We start from the raw sequence: 16,997 nt of genomic DNA, 5'->3' as shown, positions 1-16,997 counted from the left end.
AGAGGGGCAGCGGGGACTAGAACCAGCGCCCATATGGGATGCTGGCGCTTCAGGTTAGGGCTTTAACCTGCTGCACCACAGCGCTGGTCCCTTTATTTATTTATTTTTTAAGAGTTATTTATTTGTTTGAAAGGCAGAGTTACAGTGAAGGAGACACACACACACACCCACAGAGAGAAAGAGAGAGAGAGAGAGAGAGCATGAGAGACAGAGACAGAGGCAGACTGAGAGAGATATTCCATCCACTGGTTCACAAAAATGGGCCAGTCCGCAGCCAGGAGCCGGGACCTTCTTCCAGGTTTCCTATGTGGGTGCAGGTACAAATACTTGGGCCATCTTCCACTGTTTTCCCAGGTGCATTAGCAAGGAGCTGGATCAGAAGTGGAGCATCTGGGACTCAGACCAGCATCCATATGGGATGCTGGCACCACAGGTGGTGGCTTTACTGCTACACCTCAGCATCAGCCACTCCTATTTTTTAATAAAGGCAAACTTTACATAAAAAATCTAGGTAAAATGAGTTTTGCCTGTGAATTGTTTCACTAAGAATATATTTTATGAGAGTTGCATATTAGGAAAGTAATGAATTTTACCTAAAATATTTTGATAACTAATCATGTTACTCTAAGCATGGTTTCAAGATAATCAGATATTTCTTTTGATTAATTTTAGAAAATTAATTTAGTCATGACGTCGACATAACTCTTTATTTTAATGTCTGCCAACTGGACAAGTTAATGTGGAGGGTGGCCTGAGGGTGTTTTGTGGAGTTTCTAAACTAAAATATAATCTCCACAGGTCTGCCAGGAGATGTAAATTACCTGCCTGGGAAAACCTGTTGGACAACAGGAAACTCACTCTAACTGAGGAAATACTGATGTTACAAGTGTGTTTCTTGCATTGTAGTCCTTATTGCAATGGGTAGCCTCTGGCTATGCGGGCCACAGTTTCTTTGCAAGTTATGGTAACAGTCACCCTAACTAAGAAGGGACTGCCTCTACAAAATTACAGCCCCTCAGATTGCAGTCCATGTTGCAGCAGTAGGCAGCCTTTTCCTATCCTGCCTACCTGCTGCTTCCTTGTGGTGTATTCAGTAAACCTAACTCCAATTACTCTATCTGCTCTGGTGCATTTTTTCACCATTTGTGACACTGTCCTCAACTGTCTTCCTTTAATTAGTTCGATTTACCCTAAGGTTTAGATACATAATATTGACTTTCCAACTTAAAAGTTGGGGTATTTTTCAGCTTCATATGTATGTAATGGACAAAACATTTTCTATGAGTACTTAACTCTAAGGCCTAGAGGGCAAGTAATGCCCTTAAACTATAATGGAATTCTTTATTGCTTCAAACAAATCTCTGCTTTCAAAACAGCTAGTGCAATTAAACAATGCTAGTAGTATCAAAAACAATGTCATCTTGTGAGTCACTTGGGTTAATCTTCCTGAGCCAGTGGTAAAAACTATGTTCCAGGGGCCGGTGCTGTGGCACAGCAGGTTAACACCCTGGCTTGAAGCACTGGCATCCCATATGGGTACCCGTTTGAGACCTGGTTGCTCTACTTCCAATCTAGCTCTCTGCTATGGCCTGAGAAAGCAATAGAAGATGGCCCAAGTCCTTGGGCCCCTGCACCCGCGTGGAAGACCCAGAGGAAGCTCCTGGCTCGGGATCATGCAGCTCCACCCATTGCGGCCAATTGGGGAGTGAACCAGGAGATGGAAGACCTATCTCTCTCTCTCTCTCTCTCTCTCTCTCTCTCCCCCTCTCCTCTCTCTGTGTAACTCTTTCAAATAAATAAATCTTTAAAAACAAAAGAAATGTTCCATTTCTATTCACCCCCCACCCCCTCATTGAGGAATTTTGTTCTGCCTACAATTACGTCAATTATGGTAAAATCACAAACCATATTATAATAATAATCTAGGAATATTATTTGGATTATCACCATACCACTGGTTTGGATAAATAAATTTATATTTTTCTACAGAACAAAACTGCCATCTTTAAATATTGGCTGTAGTCCTGGAAACATTGACTGTATCTAAAAATCACCAAGTTCCACTGCTATTGTTACGAGTAAATTAAATGCTCAAGAAAGTCACTGTGAGATTTAACAAAGTTTTTGCATAAACAACTTCTGTTTGAGAATAGTCTTGCCAGCATAGTCTTGACAGAATTTGTCCCTGGAACAGCACACATAACATAACCATGGGGAGTTTCGAGACATCTACAAATTAATACAAATTTGAGGACAACAATTTCCTTTCATTGTCTTCTTTCTGTCTGTCCTTCTTTCCTTCCTCCCTTATTTCTTCACCTCTCCTTCCTTTGTTCTTTTCTTTTGCCTGCCTTTCTGCCTGATTTCCTTCTTTGAATATTTGAAGAGTCAGGTGTTCAGAACCACATTCCAAAGTAGCTTTCTGCTGCACACCATTTCATTCATTTTCTTTCACGTAAAAGGAGGACATGAGATAACGGTACTAAAAGCTATGCATAATGTAATGTGACTCTCAGGGACCATTTGCTGCAAATAAGGTTCAGAATCAAAGGACTGGAAAGGGAATAGGAGACTGGCTTTTAATCTTGGCACTGACAAAAAGTAACATAAGGACATTGAACAAATCATTTATCTCTTCTGGGTCTTTCCTCAACTATCAAAACAGGAAGTTGGATGGTCTTCAAGTATCCTATTTCAACACCTTCCCTGAGGAGGTGCTTATTAGACTTGGAGGGAGACAAATGCGGTTCTCATCTTGGAGAATTTGATAGTTTTTTATGGGAATCAAAAAACCACCATAAGGGCTGGTGGTATGGAATGAAAAAGTACAATCATTGGAGTGCAATAAATCTGAAATTGAATCCTAGCTGTATGTGGTAATTTAACATCTCAAGTTATTTCTGAATTTGGTATTGTATTGCTGTCATAGTAAAGATTAAATGAGAAAAAATATGTGCAGTATTTGCTACAGTGTCTGGCATATAGTGATAAATCTGTTAATGGAGACAATTATTATGCATTCCCCCTTTCCTACTCTTTTTCATGTTGAGAGATTTTTACAGGGATGACTCAATCAATAAAGTTTTTTATTCTTTTCCCTATTTATCTTAGACTGACAGATGGTGACTTGGTAACACTTCCCAGGGTGTATCATAATGACGGATCCAGTGGCATGAACTTTATAATGTCCTGTACTAATACCTTCTCTACTGCCAGAATGCAAGGTATCAAGCCAAAAAGTATGTGGGAGGCTAATGAATACACTTCCACAAATATCGGCGTGAGCTGGATACCCGATTCAAGAATGTAACTTCCCAGTTTCTGGCAAGTTAATTGAAATAACTATTTAAAATAACTACTGGCTTACTTTCAGTAGCAGGTATTTTGTGGAGCCTGTAGAAACTTTCAAAACTGTATATATATAATGTGATATGAATGACTATGGAAGCACATGTTGCCATCTCTTCTTTCTTTGGCTTTCATTTTCTTAGATGCTTCTCTATACAGATGGTTTTAATTTGGATAAAAATATTTTAGTAATTTAGCAGAAGATTTTATAACGGAAAGAATATTTATTACAATAACAAGCAATGCAGTAACAACTAATTTTGTTTCAGAACACCAATATCAGCAGATGGTGGAAAAAATAAATTTCAACAGAGAATAGTTGGGAATGTATAATCATAAATGTATTAGGAAGAAAACTTAAGGATCGAGGTTACTTGCCCAAAGTAGTTGCGTAAAGTTCATTCCTTTACCTATGGAATACATGAGTAAAATCTTAAAAACATTTAGTAATTATACCAATAGGTATACCAATTATACCAAATTATATATATTCAGTTAAGAAAAAAATTGGGGGCCGACACTGTGGCGTAGCAGGTAAAGCTGTTGCCTGCAGTGCCGGCATCCCATATGGGCGCTGGTTCGAGTCCCAGCTGTTCCACTTCCGATCCAGCTCTCTGCTGTGGCCTAGGAAAGCAGTGGAAGATGGCACAAGTCCTTGGGCCCCTGCACCCAAGTGGGAGACCCGGAGGAATCTCCTGGCTCCTGGCTTCGGATTGGCATAGCTCTGGCTGTTGCAGCCATTTGGGGAGTGAACCAGAGGATGGAAGACCTTTCTCTCTCTCTCTCTCTGCCTCTCCTTCTCTCTCTGTGTAACTCTGCCTTTCAAATAAATAAATCAATCCTTTAAAAAAAGAAAGAAAAAAATTGGTAGTTGATGGAAAGAACAAAATGTTATCTCTCCCTAAGCAGGGAGTTTTGCATTATTCACTGGTGTGATCCAAGGATCTAGAATGTTGCAAGGTACATAGTAAGTATCAAATCCATGCGTTGAATAAATCAGCAATGCTCTTTTGAACACATAACCGCTTTGAAGATATTGTTTTCCTAACTGTCCTAATTTTTTATCCTTAAAGTATTCCTCTAGAATTTCCATGACCTCTTTGAAACTCACAATTTCTTTTTTTAAAGATCTATTTATTTATTTGAAAGGCAGAGTTACAGAGAAGCAGAGGCAGAGAGAGAGGTCTTTCATCCACTGGTTCACTTCCCAGATGGCCACAATGGCTGGAGCTGTGCCATTCTGAAGCCAGGAGCCAGGAGCTTCTTCTGGGTCTCACATGTGGGTGCAGGGGCCCAAGGACTTGTGCCATCTTCCCCTGCTTTCCCAGGCCATAGCAGAGAGCTGGATCAGAAGTGGAGCTGCCAGAACTCGAACCAGCACCCATATGGGATGCCGGCGCTGCAGGTGGCAGCTTTACCCACTATACCACAGCACGGGCCCTATTGTTTACTTTTTATAGAACAAATCTTCATGTTAATGCACATATTTTTGTTAACACATAATGTAGTATCACATGCAGTTTGGAAAAGTAAAACAGAATTTAAATACCATTTCTATGAGCTCATGACATACATAGCCTCTGAAATGAGAGAAAAGAATAAAGTACTCTTGTTAACCTACTTCCTTTCATAACTTAGAAGGTCTATAAAGTCACATGTGAGGCAGGGCTATCACACCATACCTCAGTAATGATTAGCACCCAATCCATTTTCCTTCATAAATTTGTTGAGTCAATAAATATTTCCAATAGGAAATGAATATATTTAATTAATGCAACTTTTCAATATATGTAGTCACTGATGTTGAAAAATTATGCCCAGTAATGCATTATGGAAATAGTTGCCCTGCAAAATATTTCAGAGCTTTGCCAAATTAGATTTGTGGCCTATATCTAGTGAATCACTATTACTGCACCTTCCTGGAGAGCTTAGATAAGAAAGCTCAAGCTGTCCTAAACTTTTAAGAGGAGAGGGTGGTGCTGATAAAATTTTTTTAATAAATTATTACTGGAAATGTGGTTTACCCAAGGACCACTTTTCTCAAAATGCATTATATCATCTACTAGGGAGGCACAAAGTCATGACAAAAATACCTGTATAATTTTATATTATTAAGAAATATCAACTTTTTATTAGGGAAAATGTCATTCTCATTATTCTGTAGGATGATTAAAATAATAGCTTTAACTTTCTAAGATTTATGTTATTATTTTATTTATTTAAATGGCAGAGTAAAATAAAGGGAGAGAGAGAGAGAGAGAGAGAGACAAAGAGTGATCTTCTATTCACTAGTTCACTACCCAAATGGCCCCAATAGCCAGGACTGGACTAGGATGAAGGCAGGAGCCTGGGACTCTATCCAGGTCTCCCAGTTGGGTGGCAGGGGCTCAAGTACTTAGACCATCTCCATTGCTTTCCCAGGCACATCAGCAAGGAGATAGATTGGAAGTGAAGCAACCAGGACTGGAATGGGCACTCCCATGTTAGATGCCAGGGTTTTAAGCAGTGACGTAACACATTGCACTTCAACACTGGACCCTGGTTTGTTTATTTTTGTCTTCAACAATTGGACTGGTGGCCTATGAAGGTGCTAAAAATAAAAACTGGATTGAATATAAAACAGTGAGGTTTTTGCCAAATTAGATTTGTGAGGTCTTCCATCTTTGAGAACATTTAACATTTCTCATGCTATAAAACCTGAAACATATCTTATTTGTAGTTATAATTTCTTTTGAAAAACTTCCAAATTGCACAGTAGTAGAGACATTAGTAAATGATTCTCCATATCTCCATCACCAACTTTCAGTAACTATTAAGATTTTATGACACTTGATTATCCCTTTCTTTTCCCAATTTTCTTTGTTGAATTATTTTAAATCGTTTTGTATCACTTTGTTATGCATTTCTAAAATTGTAGGTATGGTCTTACAAAAAGATATAATTATCATACCTTACAATTTTAAGAATGATTTCTTGACAATATCTAACATCCCAGTCTATATTTCAAATGACTTCAAGGGTGTCTCAGGAATACCTTTATTTTATATTTAAAATTTACCTTAACTTTGAATAAAGCTGTAGAATAATATGTCGACATTTTAGCAAAATAATCTGATGCTTGTCTGTATTATAGAATGAATCTATGTGATAGCAAACTGTCTCTGCTGCACTTGAATGGGTAGAATAATCATGATTGACTATATATATATATATATAGAGAGAGAGAGAGAGAGAAGAAGAAGAATTTTCAATGAGATGTAAAAACAGTGGTTGTTGTGAAGCACCTTTTTCACAAATGAGTTATTTTTTCCAAATTTTCAACAATCAGTATTTTCTATGTTTTAATATTAGCTAAGTTAATTCTCCCTCTTGAAAAACATGAATGAAACTATTCAGTGGTGGGCATTTGACTTATAGTTAAGACACAGGTTAGGATGCCTATGTCCCCTATTAGGCTGCCTGTGTTCAATTCCCACTCCAAGTTTTTGAGTCCAGCTTTCTTCTAATGCACACCTGGGAGGCAGCAGGTAATGGCTCAAGTAATTGGGTCCCTGCCACCCATTGTGTGCATTTGAGGAATAAACCAGCAAATGAGAGCTTTCTCTGTTTCTCTCTCTCTCTTTCCCTCTCAGCCTCTCAAATAGATTTAATTAATGAATGAATTTAAATAAAATTTTTGTCACTCAAAGGGCTTTTGAATCACGATAAAATAATTTCAGCTTATGAAATTATGGTGTTTTGGAGGATGGCAATAATAAAATTTGTGCCTAGCCACTTTCCTTTCATTCCAACCCTTAACACTTATACAAAGGCACACACATATTTTGAAGTTATGAGCGAAAGAATTTGAGGATTTGTGTTTCTTTGAATGTCCTGACAGATTCTACTTTGCAAATTGTGTTTTTACAGGAAGTACTCTGAGAGGATAACTAACAAAATTCTGCATGAATCTAGCTAGAGAATTGAAAAAGCGAAAGTACATTGCATGTCATTTGTGGTTTGATATTTTAGCTTTAATCATACAGAAAAAAGTTAAGTAGACGTTCTGTTTCTCTAAATATTGAGACCATCTGTTATAAGGCTCAGAAAACTAGTGCAAGAAACACAGTATTTTCAAAATTGCCCAGCAGATGTGCTATTTTTCTGTATGAGCCAATCAAGTGGCAGAAGAGTATACCAAGCGGTAAACAGATTCTAGACGAGCATTACACCCAGTGACGTGGACGCCAAGCTTTAGAGAGCTGCAAAACTGACCAGTACTGCTCGTCCTTCACTTGTGAAGTAGTCTAGGCATTAGATATTTTAAGTCATACAATTAAAAGTAATTAATTTCATTTTGAATTTTTTGTGAGTCTGTGTGCTCTCCTAACTTTTAAAATGAGAGATGTATTTGATATTCATTTAACAAAGTAGAACAAAGAGGTAGTATGTAAGGCATACCTGTTAATTTGAGGGATAGGCAGGTTGCATTATGAGAACACTCAAAAATCACCTTCATACTCCTTTTGAGTCGTGAGGTTTTTTCAGATGAATGTCATATTTTACATCTGATTGACAATAACAAGTAGAATCTAATTGTAACCAAAGATAACTATTTAGAAATATCCCACTATTTCAGAGTAAGAAGGGATAGAGGTCCGTAATTGCAAGTTTTTAATGTTATGGGTGAAATCACTGAGGCCTAAAGAGGTTCAGTGACTTATCCTAAGGCACACATCAACTAAGAGATAGAGTCAGGACTAGAACCCATGTCTCCAACTGCCCAGCCTAATGTCCTTTATGCTATACCACAGATTTTTAACATCTGGGATGTAGAATGACACCTGAATGAATTTTGCTTTATGTAAATTATTCTGGTCAATTAATTTTTATTTCGGCTCAATTTTCTATATCCATGACATATTTTATTTTCACATTATTAATCTGTTGTAATAGGTACTATTGACTTTTAAAACATTGTATGTATTTTATAGCAGTAAGTTATAAAACAGTAGCAAGATGGGATAGCAAAACCAGATTGACTCTTCAATTCCAAAGTGGCTTTTTGTTTGTTTCTCTCCCATGTATCTAGGAGGTTCTGAAGTTGTGAAACAAAGAGTTGTTGGACAAATGAGGAGTTAAGAGTTCATTCGGCTGTCCAGATGTATCCAAGTACCCAGTTATTTGGCAATAAATACATCTGGGCAACTGATTGAACTTTTCGCTTTTCATGACTCAACTGGAACTCTCTACGATCTGAAGGGCCTGCTACATAGCCAAACGTTTGTGATCTCTTCACCTAATGAGGTGGGAAGTGGGAGTTGCCTGTAGGTGAGGAGACATCATAAAGAATGTAAGTGGGAATGCATTTTGCTATGCAGTTAAATTGAATGTTCAGCATTCTGGCAAAAATAAAGAGTTTTTTTTTTTTTTCTAGCCTGAAAAATTAAATGAACCTAGCAGAAAATTTTCAATGTTCCCATCACTGACTCTTGTCAAGTACTTAACTCACGAATATAAAATAATTGTATCTTTATTGTGACTGAGAAGGGCTAGCAAAAGTTGGATGATATTGTTTGTATATTACATTATTTTTAAAATATATAATCTCAAGATATGGCTTCATTTTTAGATCCATCTAATGTATTCCCCCTGGTTATTCTTTATGTTATTATGCAACTTCACTTTGTTATAGCAGTTATCATTTTACCTATCAATTACCTATTTGTGGTATTATCCTATGAATTTAAATGTTTATTGTCTCTTTCTGCTGCTAGATTATAAACTCCATGAGAATGGGGGCCATGTCTACTTAGTTTATCAGCAACCACTATGGTACCTAACATGCAATAGACAATACATAGTTGAGTAACTGAAAGTACTATTATACAGTTTTCAGTCTTAGCAAATCAGTTGGAGTTGGGTCCCCAATGCCCAGATTTACCATATGGGTTGCTCCATTATCTGTACTCACTAAAAGCCTTCAGTTTATTCTGCTGTATCAACCCTTAGGCTGAAATAATTCGAGGAGAGTTTTGCTATCCCCTGTGGAGATAGCAGCTTCAAATTGCTGGGCTTGCTGTTCACCAACACAGATTTGTCTCAGTGCCTGTTAATACTATCATGGAGTGATTTGTAGTAGCTACTTTATAACAGTGTGTAAACTGTTTTTTAACTGTTATTTTAGGCAACTGGAATACTAGCTGTGGAAAACTTATCTTAAACACTGTACATTTTATGAATTAACTCATTAATTCTCACTAAATTTAATAGTCATGAAATATGTCAAAAACAAGTATGAGCATTTATTAAAGAGCAATAAGAAGAAAGTATTTCATGTTCCATTTTAATTCCAAGTCCAGAAAGAACAGTCAAATTTGTTTAAACAACTATTTAAATTGTCTTGAGGAGAAGAAGGAAATGAAAGTAATGGCACTGGAGCTGCATTCAAATTGCACAATCACTTTATTGTCATAAGATCCAATGAAATACCTTGAGAGATCCAGATTCCCATCCAGTTAATGCTCCTCCCCTTAGCATTCCAAAGTAGCTCAGTTTGGAGAAAAAAATGGTAAAATCATTCAACCTGTACTCATACAACCGAATATTCAGAACTGTTCGATTTCTGCATGGCATGCTATGGGGACGTGTCCGTTTCTGTGTCTAAAGCACTACATTCCAGGACAAGCCAAGTAAAAATACAATAAAGAAATTTCTAGTATTGCAGTATCCTGTGGTATAGATAGATGAATTAGTGGGTAATCATTTCCATTGAATGTGTTAGCGTGAGCTTTTGTGCCTAATTTAAAATAACCTTTCTGACAGCAGAATTTCTATTCCATGGAAGAATACGAAACTGCTTCTCTTCAAGGTTGTTCTAAGGAACATCAATTATCAAATTTCTTAAAGTAGCTTAAATATGGATCTGTCTGAAGGGGAGGGACTAAATTATCTGGGTACTCATAATTTTTCAGCCCTGTGAATTCATAAGTGTAGAATGAATTACGGCTTTACGATTGAAGATAGAAGACATCTGCTAATGAACTTAACACTCCTGAAAATCCTGCATTCCATTAATGGTGGAAGATTGGTCTTTAATTTCACTGATTATAATAACTAAACAAGTTTCTATCAAACTAATAAATACTTATGACTTGACTATAGTTGGTTAAGGTGAATTTTGAATATGAAAAATGTGTGTTTTTTTAAAGAAAATCTCTACATTTGAAGTTGAGAGGAACATTCCTACAATATTCATTAACCATCAAAATAATTTTTGAATTAGGAGAGTCCTCTCCAAATTGTTGCAAATTTGTACTGAATTAATATTAACTTTCCAGGACTAATCAGAACATTTATGACTGAGTCATTTTTGATCCAACCATCTGCTGAAAGCACAGTGGGTATAATAACCAGGGGGCTAATTTTTGAATTATGAGTTCATAATTTCTGAACATGAAAACTGACAAAAATCAAACCAAAATTGATACTACATAGTCAGTTCTTAACTACTTTATTATAAAATGTCAGACAGGAATATTTCCAGTTGACTGGGCATTCTATCATTTTTAAAAGACATTCAGTGTCAGATTTAGTCTCTTCAATGTGAGAGAAAATAATCTGTTTCATCATGATGATGAATTCATGGAATTTCCAGAAATTGAGAGTAAACTACGTCTTCATGAGTTAATCCATGCCCTCCATTTTTGTTAAAATATCAATAGAAATGCCGAGAGTTTCTTTGGTCTTATCAAATGTTATTTGACCAGAGCTGAGAGAGTAATAGTGAGGACAGAAAATGTGATTGAAATATGAGCCATCTCTTTCCAGTGCCAGAAGGTAGAAAAGATGAAAGTAAAAATGAACTGTAAATGGTTAGCTTTAGAGGGTACAAGGAAATATTCAGGATTTTCAGTAGAGTTGTAAACTTCTATCCTCCTCCAAACAATTTGTATAAAACCATAGCTCTTCCTTTATCCTCTGATGGGTTTTCTGATTTGACACCTTAAATCTCCTAAGGTCTCTCCTCTTCTATAGCCAGGAATGTGAAAGTTATATGGAAAGTACACACATGAGAGGACTTCAAAACATTTCTTGAAAAATGGAATTAAAAGATAAGTTTCTATTAATGAAAAATTTTCAATCTATGCACAATTTTTCCATACTGCACATTTTCCATAACTTTCTGAAGACCCTTTATATATGTCCTCTCCTCTAAAATTTATCTTTAGCACAAAACACTTAAATATCTCGCTGATGTCAATCTTCTTCCCCACAACATTTTTTTTTTTTTTACTTTGGTTCCCCCTATATTTTCACTTGCAAGATGACCGTTGATCATGGCTTTTTGGTATTTCTGTGTTACTAATTCTGACAATTTAAATTCATTTCTGAATGTCTGGTGGAGATCCTAGTTTGGATCCATTGTTTCCAAGTGCTCACACAATTTTTGATGATATATACTATATGACACATGACATATGTTGACACATGAGCATAGATTTCAAAGGTATCATTTGAATATAATGCTTAGGGCATGTGTTTGTATTTAAATGTCACATTAATTGAGGTTATTCTATCATATCTTGTATAGCACCATAGTGGTAAAAAGCATATGAAAATTAATATTTGTCCTTTTTGTCTTAGTAAATGTAGTTACTATTATTGATGCCTGAAGATCTTACAGTACCTTATTGAGAACACGAAATGTTTTGTGATTTATGTTGCAGGAAGAAATAAGAGATTGATCTCAGTGTGTATTTATTGATCCTGAACTTATTTCTGTGATTTAATCTGCAGTTTTGGTGATCTGATTTGTGATTTTCTCTTTATAACTAGACAGCTATTTAGTTTCAGGTTAATCAATCTTTTTCTGTATGCAAAATCATATATATTCTAACACTTGGGTTGTTATATGATGAAGAATGCTTTCTCAAGAATTCTATAAATTTTTATTAAAAATGAGTCAGTTATTCTCTTCGCAAATTTGAATACTTGAATTCAGATTTTTTTTTTTTTAGTGTTCACACAACCCTAAGAGATCCATTATGAAATATTGATGGAATCAGAGGTATTCAGATCATAAAATTTAATTAAAATTCTTTGGTTATGTTTTTTGTTTCTCTTAACAATCTTATCCAAAGCTTAGAAAGTTTTGCATCCTCTTCCCTTTTTGTAGAATTATTCCCAGAACATTTCTTTTTTCTTTTTTTTTAAAGATTTATTTTTGAAGATTTATTTATTTGAAAGTCAGTGTTACACAGAGAGAGAAGGAGAGGCCGGGGGGGGGGGGGGGCGGGGAGAGAGAGAGAAAGTCTTCCATTTTGTTGGTTTACTCCCCAGTTGGCCACAACAGCCGGAGCTGCACCGATCCGAAGCCAGGAACCAGGAGCTTCTTCCAGGTCTCCCACAAGGGTGCAGGGGCCCAAGGACTTGGACCATCTTTTACTGCTTTCCCAGGCCATAGCAGAGAGCTGGATCAGAAGTGGAGCAGCCGGGACTCGAACTGGTGCAGGCACTGCAGGCCGTGGCTTTACCCACTATGCCACAGTGCTGGCCCCAGAACATTTATTATTTTGAAACATCTTCACGGTGACCAGGCCTATTAGGGAAACATGCATGAAGGGTAATTGGTGTTACATAATTTATTCCTATCATATTCCTAAAATTTTAGCACCAGTTCAAGGGTATTTTCTATAAGGTTTAGTCTATTTTAAAAGAACATACATTTTAACAGCATGAGAAGACAAAAATTTTTCCCTCAGGATATTTAGCTAACAAATTGGAGATCTATACACATCATATACTTTTGTGATTTTACTTGTTCTGCTCAACTAGTGAAACTGGAAATTAGAAAAATAAATATTTTGTGTTTAAACATTCTGTTTCTACTTCTCAATAAATTATCCATGTAATATTTCCAAAGTTATTCCATTTTTAAAGGAATATAATATTTTGAATAATAATGGGATTTTATCATAATTGAGAATGTGGTTAAGAATATTTGATGCAATGATTATCATATCAAATTATGGCAAATACAATTGTATTATTTCAGTAATTTTGTTATAATCTTTAGAGCATATCATATTTATTATAATAATCTTTGGATGCTTCAAAATAAGTATTAAAATCATTTTAATACTTTTAGTATCAGGAGAAGGGGAAAAGTTTGACATTTATAAAAGGCTAAGAAGAAAAAAGGCAAAAATATTTATGTTTATTGGTCTCCCTTACCATTTTTATTTCACTTACTTCTGGGCCTCTTAGGAAAAAAAAGGATTTATGTGTTTTCTGGCAGAATTTTATGGGACATAAATGACTTGTCTGGCTGATACCACTTGCTGTTTCCCACAGAATATTTTGAGTTCTGCGATACTGCGATACTATATTTTATGTACTGCTGTAGGGATGAGGTGGTTTTTGAGATAGATATTTTGTGTAGGTAGCACTGACAAGCAAGCATTTAGAATGAAGAAGAGAGAAAACAACAAAATTGTAGGTTGAATTACTGAAATTATGCCATTGAATGACATTGGAAGCAGAGGGAGATGCAATTTGTTCTCAGTGAAATTTTACATCCAAATTTGTAGAAAGAGCTAAAAAATACTAAAGAAAGATTATCAAAGCAGATTTTCATTATCATATTCCTTGAAAATATTTACAAGCTAGACAAAATACATGCTCATTCAATTTTATGCCACACTCTGAAGATATTCAATGCTCCGTCTCACTTCTTCACACACACACCCATAAATTCTCAATGATAGCCTAGTGTATGTGAATTTAAAAGCATCATGATCCCTACTCTTGTAGTAGCTTTATAATCCCAGAAGGAAATATAGTTAGATATTTAATGTGGGAAGAGAATATCATGAAAATCCTGCAAGGTGAATGCAGAGAAGTTTACCTACCCTGATCCCAATTAACAAACAACAGGCAGAAAAACTGAAGGGTCTCTCTATTAGTCAATAGAATTCACCCTGAGTATTTCTTTAATGTCAATATTGAGAGTGATAGTGACATGTTCCACTCCGTAAAGATGTTATTTCCACAAACAGAACAGCAAAGATTCTCAGGAAATTACACCCAGTCTACTCTTAACTGACACTCTAACATAGTGAATATAGCGAGTGCTAAGTGATGAAGAATCCAATGTAAGTATTCCATTAGGTTTTGTGATGCCAAAAATCACTGACTACAGAAACAAAAGGTATTCACTTTGAAATCCTTTAATAAGTTGTTTGAATCTCATGTTTTCTTCCTCGTACCTTAGAACATGTATTGTTAACTCTCAATCCAAAGCAGCAATTAAAGGTTTCTGTTTCAGGCATCTGGTACAACTGACCTTTTGTTTGCCATCTGCAGTATGAGTCTATGTGCTTTGACTATAGCATACTATCTGTTGGCTACTAACTAGTTAATACATGGGGTCGTTGCCATATGTAATACAGTTAACTTGATCATTTTATTTATTTTATCATAAACCTGTTGTGGCCATCAGGAGAATATTGTTGGTAAATGAAAATGTGTAACTCAAGCTATTGAGGAAAATACAGATTATTTCACTTTGAAGAAATAAAACTTAAAAGTGTACAAAATATATTCATTTAATGAAATTTCTTAGGATTTGTTTAGCTTTCCATACTATAAGATGAAGGCTTTTGCTTTTAGAGATGCTACTTAATTATTAGATCACACACTATCTCTCAATGATTTGCAAATTAAGAAAGATATAATCTTTATTTCTCAAAGTGTTAATTTGATGCTATGTGTACAATAACAAGGAAGAGTTAGTAGAAGTCTCATGTAAACAAAGCATTTACAAGATATTTTAGGAAAACTGTTATAACTGAATATTGGTAAATAAGTTAATCTGCTGTGTTTGCCATTTTTATCACATTATATACATAGCTACTTGTTTGCTAAATTAAATATTGACTGTTTTTATGACTAAATAAGTGCATTGAAGTTTAAGTGGTTGTTCCACAATTTATTTGGACTTTTAACTAATGTTCTTTCTTTTTTTTTCTCTCCCCAGAAAGATGATATGGTGAATCCAATCTATTAATTTCTGCTTCTCAACTTTAAACTTTGGTCACTTAAGACTGAAGCAGTCATGGTGAACCTGAGGAATGGGGTGCATTCATTCCTGTAAGGATGTTATTACCTATTGGTATAACAAAAAATAACTTTTTATTGTAGCTTGCTCACAGATGCTAAAAATGCTGCTATATGTCCACTCAGCTGTATTTGCCTCTGCATAAATGACTCATCTTTCACAAGACTAGTGTTATGTGTATTTCCTATTCAAATATAATGAGTGGGTAAAATACAATGTTTTGTACTCATTACTCAAACAAGTAATGTGTTGACAATACTTTCAAGTCAAACAATTACAATGCTCATAGTTGCTTTATCTAAAGATAAAACTTGGAAATGAGTTCTTTCCTGTATGAATTGAACAGTCAAGAGAATAAAATATCCTCATAAGTCTCTGGTTTTATGAAGAATACTTGAGACTGAAAAAGAAAAGATCAGAAGTTAGGGTGTAGTGGTTGGGGAAGTGGAGCTAGACGAAGAAATGACGCTTTCCCAGAAGCCTTGAACTAATGACACAGTAGTTGCAGTAAATAGAATGCAATTTAAAGGGATTAGGTGAATAAAGAGACTAAAGTATTTAACAATTCATAATTTACATGATCTGACTATATCTCTTTTAACATTGACTCACTATTAATTTATTTGAGAGGCAGACAAAGTGAGAGAGAGGGAGAGACAGAGAGAGAGAGAGAGAGAGAGCACACACCCATCTCCTGGTTCACTCTCCAAATGCTCAAAACAGCTGATGCTCGGCTACGAGGTAAGAACTCAATCCAGGTCTCCCACGTGGGTGACAAGGACCCAATTACATGAACCATTAGCTGCTGCCTTCCAGAGCATACAATTAGCGAGTGACTGAAACTGAGAGAGGAATCAGGACTTGAACCCAGACACTCCAATATGGAATGCAGATGTCCCAAGGGATGTTATCAGCTATGCTGAATGCACAACCCATATCTTCATTTTTACCTAAGTAACATGTTGGAGTAGCTTCTTCCAAATTTACTCTTTAAGGAATGAGGCATGGAAAAAGAGATCTGAATCTGGGTAACATCTGCTCTCTGTAGCTGCAAAGCCCTGAATCTCCTTGCTCCTATGTTGCGTCCTCAGTGATTCTTGTCAAAGTATTTCCGTGCAGTGTCCATGTGCAGTACATCAACACTGGATCCTCTGCCATGTGCATTAGGTAGCCCATCTTGGATATCGTTGTAGTGATGATAATTTCAAGTATGCTTGATTCCAAGAGAAGCAGAGCAGACCAACAGGGAAAGGAAAGGGTGAAGGATAGTAATAAAGAAGGCAAGAGTCAGGTATGGGAAAATGAAAGGACAAATATCCCTACTACATGTGCCTGTGCCAACTCAGTGTACATCCCTTGGCCCATGTACCAAAATGTAAGCCTGTCTGAAAAGCTATCCAAGTTCTCAGCTATGAAGTTAAAGAATTGGTGTACAATTTTTCCATTCTATTGAGATAAGCAAGTGGCCACTCATATCTTCTAATAAGGTCCATTGTCAGATGTCATATAAAAACTCAGTAGATTTAAAAACATGTTCAGAATTCTAAAT

General features: G+C 36.0%; 1 protein-coding gene and 1 non-coding gene across 2 annotated transcripts in view; both read left to right on the top strand.

Annotated features, from left to right (window-relative positions):
- HTR2C (5-hydroxytryptamine receptor 2C) overlaps positions 1 to 16,997 on the top strand; it is a 354,866-nt gene that overhangs the window by 138,437 nt on the left and 199,432 nt on the right. Inside the window, exon 3 of the mRNA XM_017350005.3 lies at positions 15,368 to 15,480. Coding sequence (XP_017205494.1) covers positions 15,446 to 15,480 — 35 coding nt within the window. The 5' untranslated portion in view covers positions 15,368 to 15,445. The remainder of the gene's footprint in view (positions 1 to 15,367; positions 15,481 to 16,997) is intronic.
- MIR1298 (microRNA mir-1298) lies at positions 8,473 to 8,546 on the top strand. The gene has a single exon (NR_162716.1). It is a non-coding gene; the product is annotated as a microRNA mir-1298 (primary transcript).

This window comes from Oryctolagus cuniculus, chromosome X (assembly GCF_964237555.1).
Source record: "Oryctolagus cuniculus chromosome X, mOryCun1.1, whole genome shotgun sequence".
In the NCBI taxonomy this organism is placed as follows: domain Eukaryota; kingdom Metazoa; phylum Chordata; class Mammalia; order Lagomorpha; family Leporidae; genus Oryctolagus; species Oryctolagus cuniculus.
The sequence above is the reverse complement of the archived record's forward strand: the minus strand, read 5'-3'. Positions and strand labels throughout refer to the sequence as shown.